Source organism: Aaosphaeria arxii, assembly GCF_010015735.1.
Source record: "Aaosphaeria arxii CBS 175.79 unplaced genomic scaffold BU24scaffold_4, whole genome shotgun sequence".
In the NCBI taxonomy this organism is placed as follows: domain Eukaryota; kingdom Fungi; phylum Ascomycota; class Dothideomycetes; order Pleosporales; genus Aaosphaeria; species Aaosphaeria arxii.
In genome coordinates this window covers 1,476,802-1,490,654 of record NW_022983477.1, presented here as the reverse complement: position 1 = coordinate 1,490,654, position 13,853 = coordinate 1,476,802, and the positions used below count along the sequence as shown (strand labels likewise).

The following is a 13,853-nucleotide window of genomic DNA, read 5'->3' as shown; positions in this document are numbered from 1 at the left end:
CCACCCGTACTCGTAAATGCACGACCCAATCGTTTGCACTCTCAAAGCTGACTTGTGTGCTCGAAGTGACATGTCGGCTTGAACCTCCTGTTGTGTGAGGTAGATGCTACAGTGCGCCTATCATATTTTGGTAGCCGATCTCTCAATTTGCAGTGCAAGATATGCCATTATTTCAAAAACGCTTTGCACGTGATTCGGAACAAAACTCCTGATGGACTTCCATTGAGGTTTCTGGTTTTACTCCTAGTATTGTTGCGTGACAAGGCTGTCTACCCAAGTAGGTAAACAGCATTGATCTATGGAAGTTGAACAATGTTGCTTACTTAAGCTATGTGTAACTCTTCGCTAACCCTACTGCGTTAATATCCATATCCACTTTCCCTACACGCGATATTAGAGTATTGTCCCTGCCGAGTTCTATGGGGACGATTGTCGTGGTGCTAACCAGAATTGTACTAGATCACCCACTTACACCGGTACCGGTGGGGTCGTGCGTATAGACCATATGATATCCCCAACTCCTCTCCAAGGCACATTGCGACTCAGGTTCCATGACCAAACTGCTCCATATAACACTCCTCGCCCATAATTCTTCATGAAGCTATTTAGGCGGTTCGTGTCTCCCAATCCTTCTTCAAAACCGATACAGCCTGCAACAATGCCGGACGAACCACACGTCGAGCGTGCCACTAAATCGCACTTCATTGGCGTCGATGTCGGGACTGGTTCTGCACGCGCCTGTCTCATTGATCAAAATGGCACTATAATTACCACGGCATCAAGAGATATCCAGCAATGGCAGCCTCGACCAGGCATATATGTATGTAGGCCTCTGTTCTCACATATCAGCGAACCAACTCATGAGTTCCACTATAGGTGCAATCCACATCAGATATCTGGGCCAGCGTCTGTTATGCTGTCAGAGAAGCCATGAAGCAGAGTCAAGTTCACGCACCTTCCGTGGGCGGCATAGCATTTGTAGCGACCTGCTCTCTTGCCATTTTCACTCATGACACTGATGAACCTGTCGCTGCAGGTGGCAGCAAAGGCGATGAGTCTGATCATAACATCATCCTGTGGATGGACCAAAGGGCAGGCTCAGAGACTGACACCATCAATAAGACTAAGAACGAACTGCTTAGATATCTTGGTGGCTCGATCTCGATACTGATGGAACTTCCCAAGATCCTGTGGCTGAAAAACCATATGACGCCCGAAGAATTCCAGAAGTGTAGATTCTTCGATCTTCATGATGCATTGACCCACATTGCCACTGGGAACCAGCGTTTTCCCTGTTCCGATAACTGTACTCAAGACAATCTGCCTCCCACTCTGCCACTTGGAGTGGACGGCACAGCAAAGGGATGGAGTAAGGAGTTTTTAGAAGAAATTGGACTTGAGGAATTGGCCGCCAATGACTTCCGAATGGTTGGTGGAGTATGTCCTGTGAGTCTGAATTGCCCAATTGCCTTCCTCCGACATCGCTGAACTCCTTGTAAGCATGGTAAACCGCCGCTCGCGGCTGCGTTGGTCGGGTCTCTCAGCCCCAAATCCGCTCAGGACCTCGGCCTCACTACTGATGTAGCAGTCGGTGTTGGCACCATTGATGCCTATTCAGGTTGGGTAGGAACGATAGGGTCACAATTTGAGGGTCAAGATCGGTTTCCCCTGCATTCTCGAATGGCTGCTATTGCTGGTACATCCTCATGTTATCTGGTCGCCAACCGAAAACCGGTTTTCGCAGATGGCATATGGGGACCTTACCAGGATTGGATAATGCCAGGGCACTGGATGTCTAGCGGTGGTCAGGCCGCAACAGGTGAGCATGTCCAGAATTCCTTCCTTTCGAGTACCGTCCGGGAGAATACAATCAGTGCACACTTGGACTAACCTCTCTTTTACAGGTATGCTGATCCAACATGTGATGGAAATTCATCCCGCGTACAATGAGGCTGTATCGTCAGCCAAAAGCTCAAACACTAGCATTTTTGACTTTCTTGATCGGCATCTTGAGCACATGAGAACAACCGCCCAAGCTTCAAGTATCTCATACCTTGCGCGCCATTACTTTTTCTACGGCGATTTGTATGGCAATCGGTCACCTATTGCAGACCCGCATATGACAGGCTCCGTGGTGGGCCTGACCGCCGATAAAAGCCTTGACAATCTCGCCATCCAGTACTACGGTGTCCTGGAGTTCATTGCCCATCAAATACGGCAAGTAATCACAACTATGAATGATAGTGGCGCAGAGATAACGTCGCTCTTCATGTCCGGATCTGTCGCATTGAATCCCATATTACTGAAGTTGATTACTCTCTCATGTGATATGCCAGTCATAGTTCCAAAGTCAGTGAGCACTTCTGTGTGTTTCGGGGCTGCTATACTGTCTGTTAAAGCGGCGACTCAGAGCACAGACAGTCTTTGGTCAACCATGCAGACTGTGGGGCAGAGAGCTGAAGTCTGGTATCCAGAAGAGGATGCCGGGAAGAAAGCACTTCTCGATGTAAAGTATACCATTTATCTGGAGCAGTGTGCAAGGCAACAAGCGTTCAGGGGTATGGTGGATGCTGCAATAGCGAAGCACCCACGCACATCTTTATTGTAAATCAAAATACGTTAGAGATATTTCCGCAATCAACGCCTTTTTTCTCTTTGCTTGCTGAGGATATTGTACGAAATGATCAGTGAGTGTGGCCAGACACTCTAGGCCACAACTTCCCCTCAAAATCATTCATCATTTCCTTCGACTGTATCGGTCAGTATTGTACTTCTGATTCGCTTGTTTCAAGACTTACACCTGAGGTCCCAGCCGATTTGTGGCCCAAGTTTTGGGAGCTTCTCTGCGATATTCTGGACGTCCTTGTCACCTCTTCCACTCACGCAGATGACTACATTCTGGTCTTTCTTCATTGTTTTGGCTAATTCGACGGCACCCCAAACCGCATGCGCGGTTTCAAGAGCTGGGATGATGCCCTCAAACTGTGACAAGAGACGAAAGCCTTGGAATGCCTGAGCATCTGTTGCCGCAATGAATTTTCCCCTGCCACTATCCTTCCACCAGGAAAGCTCTGGTCCCACACCGGGATAGTCCAAGCCGGCCGAGACAGAATGTGTATCTATGATTTGACCCTCTTGGTCTTGAAGAATATATGTCTTCACGCCATGAAGAACACCCGGCTTTCCCTATCGCTTTGTTAGCACTGGTGTTGATAACCTGAAACCTAATGCTTGACTCACCTTGCTCAGGGTAGCTGCATGTTGTTTTGTGTCCAGTCCATCACCGGCCGCCTCGACACCTAACAGTTGGACGCTTAAATCGTCTCGGAATGGAGCAAACATTCCGGAGGCGTTACTTCCTCCTCCAACACAAGCAACAACAGCGTCGGGAAGCTTGCCAACCTGTTCCATCATTTGGCTCTTCGTTTCATTGCCTATAACGCTTTGAAATGTCCTCACAATCGTCGGGAATGGATGAGGGCCGATGGCACTCCCAATGAGATAGTGGGTAGTGTCTAGATCCACCACCCAAGACCTCAATGCCTCATTCACTGCATCTCTCAGGGTTTTCGTGCCCGCTTCAACCGGGATGACCTCCGCGCCGAGGATTCTGATTCTGAACACGTTGAGTGCCTGGCGCCTTACATCCTCCGCACCCATGAAGATAGTACACTTCATCCCCAACTGGGTGCAGGCTGTGGCCGTTGCAACTCCATGCTGACCGGCACCTGTCTCAGCAATAATGGCTGTTTTTCCCATCCGTTTTGCGAGAAGGATCTGTCCGATCGCGTTGTTGATTTTGTGACTTCCTGTATGGTTGAGGTCTTCACGTTTCACCCAAATCCTGGCACCATCTACATGTTTAGACAGGCGGTCAACAGGGTGCAGAGAGCTGGGACGTCCCATGTACGCATAGTAAGAGCGGAATTCCTTCCAGAATTCGGGGTCGTCCTTGGCGACATTCCAGCAAGCTTCAAGCTCTTCAATGCACGCGATGAGCGATTCGGGTACGTATTGCCCTCCAAAGTCTCCGAATTCCGGCAAATGTGCAGTCACATCTTCGGGAACCGGCTGGATATCAATGCCGTTACTGGTTCCGTTGCTCAACTCTTTTTCCCAATCAGGGCTGACCGTGCCATGAGTCGGATCCACCTCACGAAGACTAATCTCGCTGCAATACTTTTGTGCTGCAGCGGCGGCCTGGCCCGGCGGTGCGCGTGTAAGGACGCTAACAAGTGCGCTTCCTATGACAACGCCATCTGCGATGTCTGCCACACTGAGAAATTGTTCGCGTGTGCTCACTCCGAATCCGACAACCGCAGATATGTCACCAGTGTGCTTATTAACTCTCTTCATGACCTCAGGCAGGGCTTGATTCAACTTTCCTGTGACACCCGTGACACCCATCCTTGAAACGACGTAGACGAAGGTGTCCGCCATATCGAAGATGAGTTTGAGACGTTCTTCGCTCGTGACAGGTGCAATGAGCGGGACCATGGACAAGCTAGAGAATATTAGCGGCATGAGCGACCGTGTCGAAACAAACCAATCTTACCCGTATGTCTTGCAGTGCTTTCGAAAGCTCCCGCTTTCTTCGGGAGGAAGGTCGGCAATGAGGAATCCGTTCACACCGGCTGCGCGGCAATCCCGAACCAGATTCTCTTCTCCGTAACTCATCACTGGGTTATAGTAGCCCATAAGCACGATAGGCAGGTGGAAGCCCTTGTTGCGGCTTTCCTTGATCAATTTCAAGGTCTTCTCGATGTTCACATTGTTGGACAACGCAGTGAGGTTGGACTTTTGGATAGTCGGGCCATCAGCAACCGGATCTGTAAAGGGCACTCCGATTTCAACTAGATCGGTGCCACCAGCTGCCAGGCCCAGAAGGACATCGGGAAACTCGGCGGGGGTGGGATAGCCGGCGGTGATGTATATGCTCAGAGCGGACTAATTCGTTAGTGAGCCTCTATTGTAGGAATTTAACATGGACTTGAGTATAGATTTCACTAACCCTTTTTTCTTTCTTGCATTCCGCGAAAGTTGCTTTGAGGGCTTCCATGGTTGGATTGGATTCCACGCAAGAGCAGGCGATGACTTTGGTGTTCCACTGCGATACTGAGGAGAGTATGGAACAAAGGCGAAAAATTCTGGTGAGGTTATTGTGACATCAAGTACGAAGGGGGGTTTCAAATGTATGTTTATTCAGTTCCCGCGCTACGCCAATTCTTGCCTAGCGCTGGTAGTACTCATACATAGGCAAAAAGTACTCGTGTATGTATGCGCCCTTTCGCCCATTTTCGTACTCCGTAGAGCTGAGCTGAATCAATTTGGCGGGGTATGGTTGTTTGAACTCTGCCTGATGCCTTGTGGCGCCACAGCCCAGGGGGGCCATGCTCCTGACGGGCCGTGGTGGGGTGGTCTAGACATGTCCCCGTTTCTCCACGCCCGTTAAATGTTGGCTATGCCATCCAGGGAATGGTGTAACCACGTCCGCGGAGGCAGGCTGAGAAGGACACCAAGTCTGCACCTGGGACATATATTATCACAAACTCTGCCGTCCCGTGTGTATGCAGGTCGACGCGGCTGTGCCAATGTTTCGCCGGATTTGGCACTGATTCGATCAAGTAGCCACTCATGTCGTTCTGTGGATTTATTATCAATATCTTCACACATTTGAACCGAGCTTCGCCGACCCCGCGATAAGCATGCCAACGTGGAGGTAATACCGATCCTTCGATATGTCGCCGGATTCGGTGCTGACCTGCATTTTGAGCCTCATAAATCACCCCATAGACGTCTTTGGTAACTCATTCGTTTCTCGACTTTCATGTCCTTCTCACCGGAAGGAAACACGGCTGGGTTTCAAGCGTAGTGGCGACCATACAGATGCAGGCGACTATGTGCCCAAAGTGCATTTTTGTGTGTCTTCAAAAAGCAAGCCCTACACTGAAGCATCAAATGTGGGTGAACTGCCTGCAGGAAGGATTCACGGCTGGGGTTCAGGCGTACTGGTGACCACATAGACGCAGGCGACTCTGTGGCCCAGGTGCATTATTATGTATCTTCAAAAAGCAAGACCACACTGAAGCATCAAGCGTGGGTGAACTGCCCACGGGCGGCGTTCTCCTCTATCTGATACTGGCCTGGAGCTTCCTCAATTGACCTCGTTGCCGTAGCCTCGACGGTGAATTGGGGGTCTGGCTGTACGTGGCAAACTTTACCAGCACACCATTTGAAGAGCCTCACAATGTTGGACTCTTCTACAGCTTGGGACTTCCCAGGCATCTCTCGTTTTCCCTCAATTGCAATTCTCTCATCCCTCTGCTGTTTCCGCCCCCAGGCCATCACTTGACTTTCCCAATCACTGGTCGTAAAGCTATCTCAGCCCTGTGAAACAAAATGGTCATCAAAATAGGAATCAACGGGTTCGGTCGCATCGGTACTACCGTCTTTCGATGCGCTGTTGAGCGCTCAGACATCCAGGTTGTTGCCATAAATGATCCTTTCCTCGACCTCAAACGCGCTGTAAGCTCAACTAGCCATACACAAGATGCAGTGAGCCTGTAATGACGCTAATGTGTTTTCTAAACTATTAGGAATACCTAATGAGGTATGATTCTACTCGTGGCACCTTTGATGGCGAGATAGCAGTGGAGGATTCCGGCCTCATCGTTAGAGGCAATAAGATCAAGTTCTTCTCAGAAAAGCAGCCTGCTGCCATTCCATGGAGTGATGCTGACGTTGAGTATGTCGTTGACTCGACAGGAATCTTCGTCAAGGCAGAACGGGCTAAAGCCCATCTGACTGACGGCGTCAAGAAGGTGATTATCTGCAGTCCATCTGTCGATGCACCCATGTTTGTCTACGGCGTCAACGAGAAGAGCTACGATAGCACAATCGATGTCTTATCCTGCGCTTCTTGCACGACAAATGCAATATCAGGCTTAGCCAAGGTCATCAATGATAAGTTCACAATTGCTGAAGCTCTCATAACAACTATACACGCCTATACGGCTGCCCAGAAGCTTGTGGACGGGCCATCTTCTAAGACTCTACGAGACGGTCGCAGTGCGCCACAAAACATCATTCCTAGTAGCACGAGTGCGGCAATGGCAGTCGGAAAAGTCCTTCCTGAGCTGGATGGAAAACTCACCGGCATAGCCATGATCGTTCCCATCTCTTCTGTCTCTCTCGTCGATTTGACGTGTCGCGTCGAAAAGGAAACTTCTCTCGAGGACATTATAGATGCCATCAAAGAGGCTGCCAACGGAGACATGAAAGGTGAGTCAGCAAAGCTAGCCATGAATCATTCTGTACATCTCTGGACTATACTGATGGTATAATCATAAGGCATACTCTCTTACACAGAGGACGAAGTCGTCTCGAACGACATGAGGGGCAATCCTAACTCGTGCGTCGTTGACGTCAAAGCCAGTATTGTCTTGAATAAGAATTTCTTCAAGCTTGTTGGCTGGTACGACCATCAATGGGCCTACAGTCGCCGCGTTTTAGATATGATCTCATATATCGACACGTTGAACGCGACCGAGAAAGTGGCTCCAGAGTGAGCAGGAAAGGACCAGAGGTCTTTCAGCATTGAGCATTCTAAGCATTACGCATTGCAAAGCAGTGTGCATTCTATTTACTTTGGTGCTGGGAGAAGTATGTACAAATTGTTATATCACATGATGGGGTGGGCACTATTGCTTCAGATGTTCCTTGTCTTCTACATTCATTTGTCCATGTTTCAATATCTAGTCTTAGCTTCGAAAGCCTCAATTTCATCCAACCATGGAATACCTTCCTGCGCTCCAAATTTGCTGACTGCAAGAGCGGCGGCTTTATTCGCTCGTAGAATGGCACTCTTGATATCCCAAGAGCCGCCTGCTTTCTGCTGCAAATAATCTGAAGCATATGTTCCTGTGAAAGTGTCCCTATAATGCTGATTAGATTGGGTTTGGTAGAATCGAGTGGAATTACTGACCCAGCACCAGTAGTATCTAACACTTCGACTTCGAATCCTGGAATGTGGCCATGGCCGTCAGAGGTAGCGTAGTATGCACCTTTTTCACCTAGAGTTAATACCACGTTCTTGACGCCTCGATCCAGAAACTCCTGAGTGACAAGTCGCCAGGTCTCTTGGCATAACTCATCCAAACTTCGACCTGACAGAATTGATGCCTCCGTCTCATTGACTATAAGGTGAGTGATATTTTCGTAGGTCCGCGGGTTGATTGGAGTAGCTGGGGCAGCGTTTAGCAGGAAGTCAATGCCAGCCTTCCCGGCAGTTTCAATCATCTGCTCAACAGCCTCTTTGCAGATTTCCAATTGCGCGACAACGAGATCGGGTCGTATGCCATTTCCCAAGTCTTCAGCTCTCAGAAAGTGATGTGGTTTCCAGTAACTGAGTGCATTGGGAGTCACCAGGATTCGATTCTCGCGTGTGGCATTTTCTATCAAGACGAAGCAGACACTCGATCGCGTGTTTGGTACCGTAACCAATCCTGAAATATCCACGTGATCCTCCTGCAAGACTTTCTTGAATTTCTTCTCCAAATGGTCATCTCCGATAGCACCAATCATTCTGACTTCAATGTCGCCGTTCGATGATGTCCTGACATCTTGAAAACTGTCAGAGCGTTTGAGTTTTGGCAGAGCGATCTCTGTAGGCCTTTTATGCGATGTACGGTAGGCAGCAACCGCGGCGTTGCAGCCTTTACCACCCAAAAGTTCGATGTATTCCAATGCCATGATAGTTTCTCCGCCGTCAGGTATGCGGTCTGTCACCATCATCATGTTGGCCATCAGGGAGCCGATAACAGCGATAACTTGTGGAGCCATGATGTTGAATGCCTACTACAAGCTAGGTATTCCAGTCCTAAGATATATATACAAGGCAAGTCAAATACTTATCAATAGAGCTCAGCCTGGTCACAATCATGGGTCCAGATTGCTCAGCCTGATGCAGCTGTTCACGCTCGGCAAGAGATAAGCGAATCGCAGCGCCTGATTGATGTTATTGCACATGCGGATTGATGCGTGGGGTCAACATTAGGTAGTCTCGAATGCTCTGACTTACGCAACTCAATTTGTTTTAGCATGGTCATGTATGAAGCCATTTCTCCTCTCCAAGCAGGAGATCGTCAAGCCTTACAAGTATACTTCTCCTTCCACCCGCAGAAACTGGTTGTGCAGTAGCATACTAATCCCAATCGAGGGACCTTTTCGTCCAGTCAGATCAATAGAAAGCTTTATTAGACTTGGTATCAAAAAACGCTCAGTCCTTAGAGGTAGTTGTAAGGAGTGAAAGAATAGACTAAGGTAACCATCACGTGTGATTCTAGTCACGTGCTACTATACCGCCGACGTTGTAAGTAAGGGTTTGTTAGCCCCACCTCTATTGATTTGATTGGACGAGAAAGGCCCTCGATTGGGATTAGTATGCTACTGCACAACCAGTTTCTGAGGCTACAACCCGGCGTCACCGTCTTTGACGAAAAGCAACAGTGACCATATTTGCTCACGTCTGTGCTACGATCGTAGTAACGCCCCGCTGAAGCTTCTTTTATACGGGCGGCGTTTCGTCGATTTTGTGGGGTAACGGTAATTTGAAGCAACTTTGCATCTGATTACATTAACAATTATTCTACAAATGCTCAAACGAAGTATAGCAACCTTTTCCTCGTTTCGAGCGATGAAAGTATTCCCATTGCAAATGGAAACTCTACCGTGGCCTATGGATATATGGTCAAGCAAAGATACAGACGTTAGTATTTTCCTCTAGATATGTTCTGGGCTCGAGAGTAAGTTTTGCTTTGAGAAAGAGGTGGAAGAGGCCAATGTCAACCTCCTCTCTTGCTATCGATAAGTCGCAACAACACAACATGTGTCCGGGGGAGAAGCTCGTCCACGGGTACCCAGAAAGCTCCCCCAGATTAGCCTCTGACTTGTTCCATGTAATCTAGACAGCTCCACGCGACCTTTGCAGGTTCAACCGCAGATTTCGATCTTTTTGTCTGCTTCACATTGGCCCACCCTCCTCGCCGGGATCCCGCGGAGCATCACATCTGCCAAGTGATAACCCAGGACGGTAATAGAGTGTGCACCACAGTCACAATCCGGGAGCGCTATCACATAGGTACGGAATTGGACCCGACCATCAAGTTTCCCCGCATAACCTCTCGTCATGAGGTACAAGGGTGGGCTGACGTCGCATCACGGTGAATAATAGCCAATTGTCCAGTCCATATGGAACATGCAACTTCGAGTCTTCATTTCCAGAGTTTTCAGCTATTGAGTCGGCCATCCCGCTTCATGAGCCAATTTGTGATATTCTGAGTAATGTCCCTGGTGATGTTAGCAGCGTTGATGATTAGGGACGGCAGTGGCGTAAGACCAATGGATTTGATATCGGGCATTGCCGATGGAGCATCGCAGCCTCCTGGGCAGTATAGTAATATGGAACGTGATATGTCACATCGGCATTGTTAATCTCTCTCGCGCGCCTTCTCCGAGACCACCATTTCCAGTCCTTGCAAATCGCGTGATAAGTGTGCAGTCCGTCAATGAGATGTTTGAAGGTTAGCATGTGCAAAATATGAGAAAATGCAGTGGAGTCGACTGACGATGGTGAAGGAAATTCGTGGCCTAATTAATCATTTTCCCATCCAGAATAGAGGTGATTTTGCCGCTCATGGTATAGTCGCTCGCACGAAGCGGCGTTACGCGCTCAGATCATAGTGATGTGTCTTGAGTGTGACTTGAAAGAAGGACTAGATATTGTTCGAGTCCATCGAGAATGAGAGCCATCAACGCCAGTATAGTACATACTGCCGTACAGCTCTTTGTAGTAATGGCCTATTGAGCCTTTCTCAATTAGACCAGCATCGCATTTATTGCTAGCACCTCGGTGGGCCTGATGTAGAAAGGCATTGTCAGTTTCATCGCCTTCGAGGGAATGCCACTGTCTAGCCCTCGATCTCAGTCATATTCTCCACTTTTGACGTACTTCTCGTTATAACCGCAACGAGACATCTAAAGTATGAGCAATAGACCCATGCTCGTTGTACTCAATAAGTTGGTCATATCCACACCAGCACCACGAGGTGAAGCATGATCGAATCAATCTGTTTGGCTCGGTTCGAAGTCTTTAGTTTGGCCAGGAATATGAGATGGTCCTGTCCAAACATTTATCGTGCCGGCTTTGTTAGAACACCCTAAAAGGGCGACTTGACATGGCTCTGGAATCTCAGGTGACACGGGCTAGCGAGGTCGAGTTTCCGTGAACAGAACCGCGCGCCATCCATAAACAAAGTGGCCTAGCAAGCGCGCTCCAGACGTTCGAAACTTTTGTCAGATCGATAACTACGCGATTGATTGTGCGAAGCCAATGACACAGTTCCACAAGGATGCTGCTTGCAAAGCTCAGTTCAATGCTGGTCCAATTTGGCAATTCAGGTGGGCGTGATAAGGTCTTTCACCACCGAAAGGCCATTAGAATGATTCGCTCATTGCAGGATTGCCGTTCAATCACTCCATTTAACCCGAGCAAAATGCGCACTGATGATGTAACGAGCTTGCAGTGTGGATACAGATTGACGATGCTTAGTTGATGTGGCCAACTCGTCCCACATGAATGGTACAGGACCGTCTAAATCCGGGCCATGCGTTATCCCATCAGCTGCGATACCATGCATTTGACAAAAGGCTAGACGTTGCGAAGCAGGTATAAGAATTCAGACGTCTCTCTTTGTTATCGTGGAATCCTGATAATTGACCATTGTCGAAAGTATATGCTGCAACTACCTGGTAGCTTGATCAGAGAAGAACATCTTGAGAAGTCAACCCCTGACTTCACATTACCAACCGCCTTTCTCAGTCCAGCCTTTCCCACGTGGAACTCTCGGTCTCTCCGTTGCTCCCGCAGGTGAGCCTGGTTTTCCTTGTCTTCAACAGCGGTAGTGGTCGAGTTGGCCTGGAAACAGGAGTCAAGGCAACCACCCTTTCACCTTTCCCTGACGAAGAGTTAACAGTGATTGGCTCTGTGCAGAGCACTTCACATTGCGTTCACCCGATCCCCTGAGAAGTCACGTGCAACCAGGCTCTTGCCTTGGTGTGCATGCCCACCATTTCCCATGTCGTATATAAATCACTTACACCTACCCCGACCCCCATCCGAATATTTCAACTGGATTCGACAGCCTTCGCAAACTTACCAGAACATCCATAACACCAAAATGACTGACCACCTTCTCTCAGCTGCGAACAAGCGCAAACATATAATGGCCGCTGTCGCTACTCAGCGTGCATCGGCGCTCCCTCGTCCGCACTGTCAACCCATCATTGAGCATGTGTCGGCTCAGAAAGTGAATGCCCGTGTCGTCGAGTTCGATGCTCAGAAACATATCGCATACAAGACCGAGCCTAAGGTCCTGACCATGAAGGACATTGGATATGCGGATGATACTGGCGTTTCTCCCGTAGCTGTGTCCCATCCCTTCCAGTTGTTCTCATCGGAGGCGGTCCAGCAGATGCGGGCCGAAATCTTCAAGCGCGAAGTCATGGAGAACTGTAGCTTCAGCAGCAATATAGCTGCGTGTCAGCTCCGTGGATACGCCCCGAAGTAAGTGTACTCGACATGTCGAGTGATATTACTAATGTCCCTCAGGTATGCCCCGTTCACCTATGATGCATGGATGAGTCCCGAAACCCTTGCTATCATCTCGAAGATTGCCGGGGTCGACTTGGTACCGGTTGGCGACTATGAGATCGCACACATCAATCTTTCCGTCAAGACTGATGAGCAGACCAAAGAAGAGCTCGCTGTGATCAACAAACAGAAGCGACTCTTTGCCGATGATGAAGGCATTGGAGGATGTCCGTGGGAGGACAACAAGCCTGTAGTCGGATGGCACACTGACAGTTATACCTTTGTTTGTGTCCTGATGATGAGCGATTGCACAAACATGGTCGGGGGTGAGACTGCTCTTCGTACGGCTACTGGAGACGTCATCAAGGTCCGAGGCCCAACAGAAGTAGGTAGCAACCCCCCCCTAACCCTATATCTTGTCAGACTAATGAATGAAATAGGGTTGTGCGGTGATCTTGCAAGGTCGATACATCACCCACCAAGCACTTCGAGCCCTGGGTGCGAAGGAACGTATCACATCAGTCACGAGCTTCCGCCCACGTTCCGCCATGTTGAAAGATGAGTCCGTACTAGCGACTGTTCGACCGGTCTCGGACTTGTCAGGCCTCTACTATGATTTCGCGAACTTCCGTCTTGAGATTCTCGAGGAACGTATACGGAAAGAACGCGAGACGCTCGAAGCAAGCCGTATTGCTCAAAAGAAGTTCGACACTCTTACGCACAAGAGGTTCATCGCCGATTCGATCGCATTCCTCGAGCACAACCAGAAAGAGATCGTGGAAGAGGACAAAGTTGTTCCAGGATTGGTCGAGGAGGTGGACTACCCAGACGTCGTAGTCAATGGTGCCAAAGAAGCCCGGGCTGCGAAACGAGGTCGAGGTGGCAGGCCCTAGACTGGAAAAACGTCTTGCTCAAGGAAAACAAACTTGTTGGAAAAGTGTCAACAGATATCAGAATCGGGTTACGATATTGCACGAGCCGGTGGCGGTTGAGACTGCCACACGGTGCATACACTCTTTTATCTCTTATATTTCAACTTGTCAATAGTTTCCCTTCCAGTAAATAGTACAGAGGTACCGATGTAAACGAAACGGGGATTGCGGAGGAAAGCCATATTGATAGCATCGTCTTTCGGCCGCGACAGCGATATCATCTGAGTATTATTCATGGTCTATACCACCAAAAAGGAATCAATGACAGTGAC

General features: G+C 49.0%; 6 protein-coding genes across 6 annotated transcripts; 3 read left to right on the top strand and 3 right to left on the bottom strand.

Moving 5' to 3' along the window:
* Positions 1-541: 541 nt before the first annotated feature.
* BU24DRAFT_422052 (D-ribulokinase) lies at positions 542-2,646 on the top strand. The gene is made up of 4 exons (XM_033527884.1): positions 542-820; positions 877-1,446; positions 1,501-1,819; positions 1,905-2,646. The coding sequence occupies exons 1-4, from the start codon at positions 659-661 to the stop codon at positions 2,606-2,608; spliced, it is 1,755 nt and encodes a 584-aa protein (XP_033384081.1). The 5' UTR covers positions 542-658; the 3' UTR covers positions 2,609-2,646.
* On the bottom strand, positions 2,527-5,410 carry BU24DRAFT_369629 (tryptophan synthase). The gene is made up of 5 exons (XM_033524403.1): positions 5,012-5,410; positions 4,556-4,947; positions 3,241-4,504; positions 2,799-3,186; positions 2,527-2,750 (listed from the first exon to the last, which is right to left on the bottom strand). The coding sequence occupies exons 1-5, from the start codon at positions 5,057-5,059 to the stop codon at positions 2,731-2,733; spliced, it is 2,112 nt and encodes a 703-aa protein (XP_033384080.1). The 5' UTR covers positions 5,060-5,410; the 3' UTR covers positions 2,527-2,730.
* Positions 5,411-6,211: 801 nt separating this feature from the next.
* Positions 6,212-7,603, top strand: BU24DRAFT_184381 (glyceraldehyde 3-phosphate dehydrogenase). Its single transcript, XM_033521652.1, has 3 exons — positions 6,212-6,525; positions 6,597-7,281; positions 7,351-7,603. Exons 1-3 carry the CDS (start codon positions 6,400-6,402, stop codon positions 7,566-7,568), a joined length of 1,029 nt encoding a protein of 342 aa, XP_033384079.1. The 5' UTR covers positions 6,212-6,399; the 3' UTR covers positions 7,569-7,603.
* On the bottom strand, positions 7,573-9,275 carry BU24DRAFT_450406 (ribokinase). The gene is made up of 3 exons (XM_033531023.1): positions 9,080-9,275; positions 7,985-9,006; positions 7,573-7,934 (listed from the first exon to the last, which is right to left on the bottom strand). Exons 2-3 carry the CDS (start codon positions 8,839-8,841, stop codon positions 7,748-7,750), a joined length of 1,044 nt encoding a protein of 347 aa, XP_033384078.1. The 5' UTR covers positions 8,842-9,006; positions 9,080-9,275; the 3' UTR covers positions 7,573-7,747.
* Positions 9,276-9,726: 451 nt separating this feature from the next.
* BU24DRAFT_422049 (uncharacterized protein) lies at positions 9,727-10,281 on the bottom strand. The gene has a single exon (XM_033527883.1). It carries the CDS (start codon positions 10,186-10,188, stop codon positions 9,991-9,993), a length of 198 nt encoding a protein of 65 aa, XP_033384077.1. The 5' UTR covers positions 10,189-10,281; the 3' UTR covers positions 9,727-9,990.
* A 517-nt stretch (positions 10,282-10,798) lies between these two features.
* BU24DRAFT_433124 (uncharacterized protein) lies at positions 10,799-13,542 on the top strand (the record flags this gene model as incomplete). Its single annotated transcript, XM_033529954.1, has 5 exons — positions 10,799-10,846; positions 10,903-10,920; positions 12,387-12,622; positions 12,668-13,034; positions 13,090-13,542. 5 exons carry the CDS (start codon positions 10,799-10,801, stop codon positions 13,540-13,542), a joined length of 1,122 nt encoding a protein of 373 aa, XP_033384076.1.
* Positions 13,543-13,853: the final 311 nt, after the last annotated feature.

Excerpts from the sequence above, each read along its gene's own strand:
- BU24DRAFT_422052 (XM_033527884.1), top strand. The coding sequence starts at position 659 with ATGCCGGACGAACCACACGTCGAGCGTGCCACTAAATCGCACTTCATT. Across the intron at positions 1,447-1,500 it reads TGGTTGGTGGAGTATGTCCT|CATGGTAAACCGCCGCTCGC; the intron begins GTGAGTCTGAAT and ends ACTCCTTGTAAG. Across the intron at positions 1,820-1,904 it reads CGGTGGTCAGGCCGCAACAG|GTATGCTGATCCAACATGTG; the intron begins GTGAGCATGTCC and ends TCTCTTTTACAG.
- BU24DRAFT_369629 (XM_033524403.1), bottom strand. The coding sequence starts at position 5,059 with ATGGAAGCCCTCAAAGCAACTTTCGCGGAATGCAAGAAAGAAAAAAGG. Across the intron at positions 4,948-5,011 it reads AATGCAAGAAAGAAAAAAGG|TCCGCTCTGAGCATATACAT; the intron begins GTTAGTGAAATC and ends CTAACGAATTAG. Across the intron at positions 3,187-3,240 it reads ATGCAGCTACCCTGAGCAAG|GGAAAGCCGGGTGTTCTTCA; the intron begins GTGAGTCAAGCA and ends ACAAAGCGATAG.
- BU24DRAFT_184381 (XM_033521652.1), top strand. The coding sequence starts at position 6,400 with ATGGTCATCAAAATAGGAATCAACGGGTTCGGTCGCATCGGTACTACC. Across the intron at positions 6,526-6,596 it reads TCCTCGACCTCAAACGCGCT|GAATACCTAATGAGGTATGA; the intron begins GTAAGCTCAACT and ends CTAAACTATTAG. Across the intron at positions 7,282-7,350 it reads TGCCAACGGAGACATGAAAG|GCATACTCTCTTACACAGAG; the intron begins GTGAGTCAGCAA and ends TATAATCATAAG.
- BU24DRAFT_450406 (XM_033531023.1), bottom strand. The coding sequence starts at position 8,841 with ATGGCTCCACAAGTTATCGCTGTTATCGGCTCCCTGATGGCCAACATG. Across the intron at positions 7,935-7,984 it reads TTAGATACTACTGGTGCTGG|GGACACTTTCACAGGAACAT; the intron begins GTCAGTAATTCC and ends TCAGCATTATAG.
- BU24DRAFT_422049 (XM_033527883.1), bottom strand. The coding sequence starts at position 10,188 with ATGACGAGAGGTTATGCGGGGAAACTTGATGGTCGGGTCCAATTCCGT.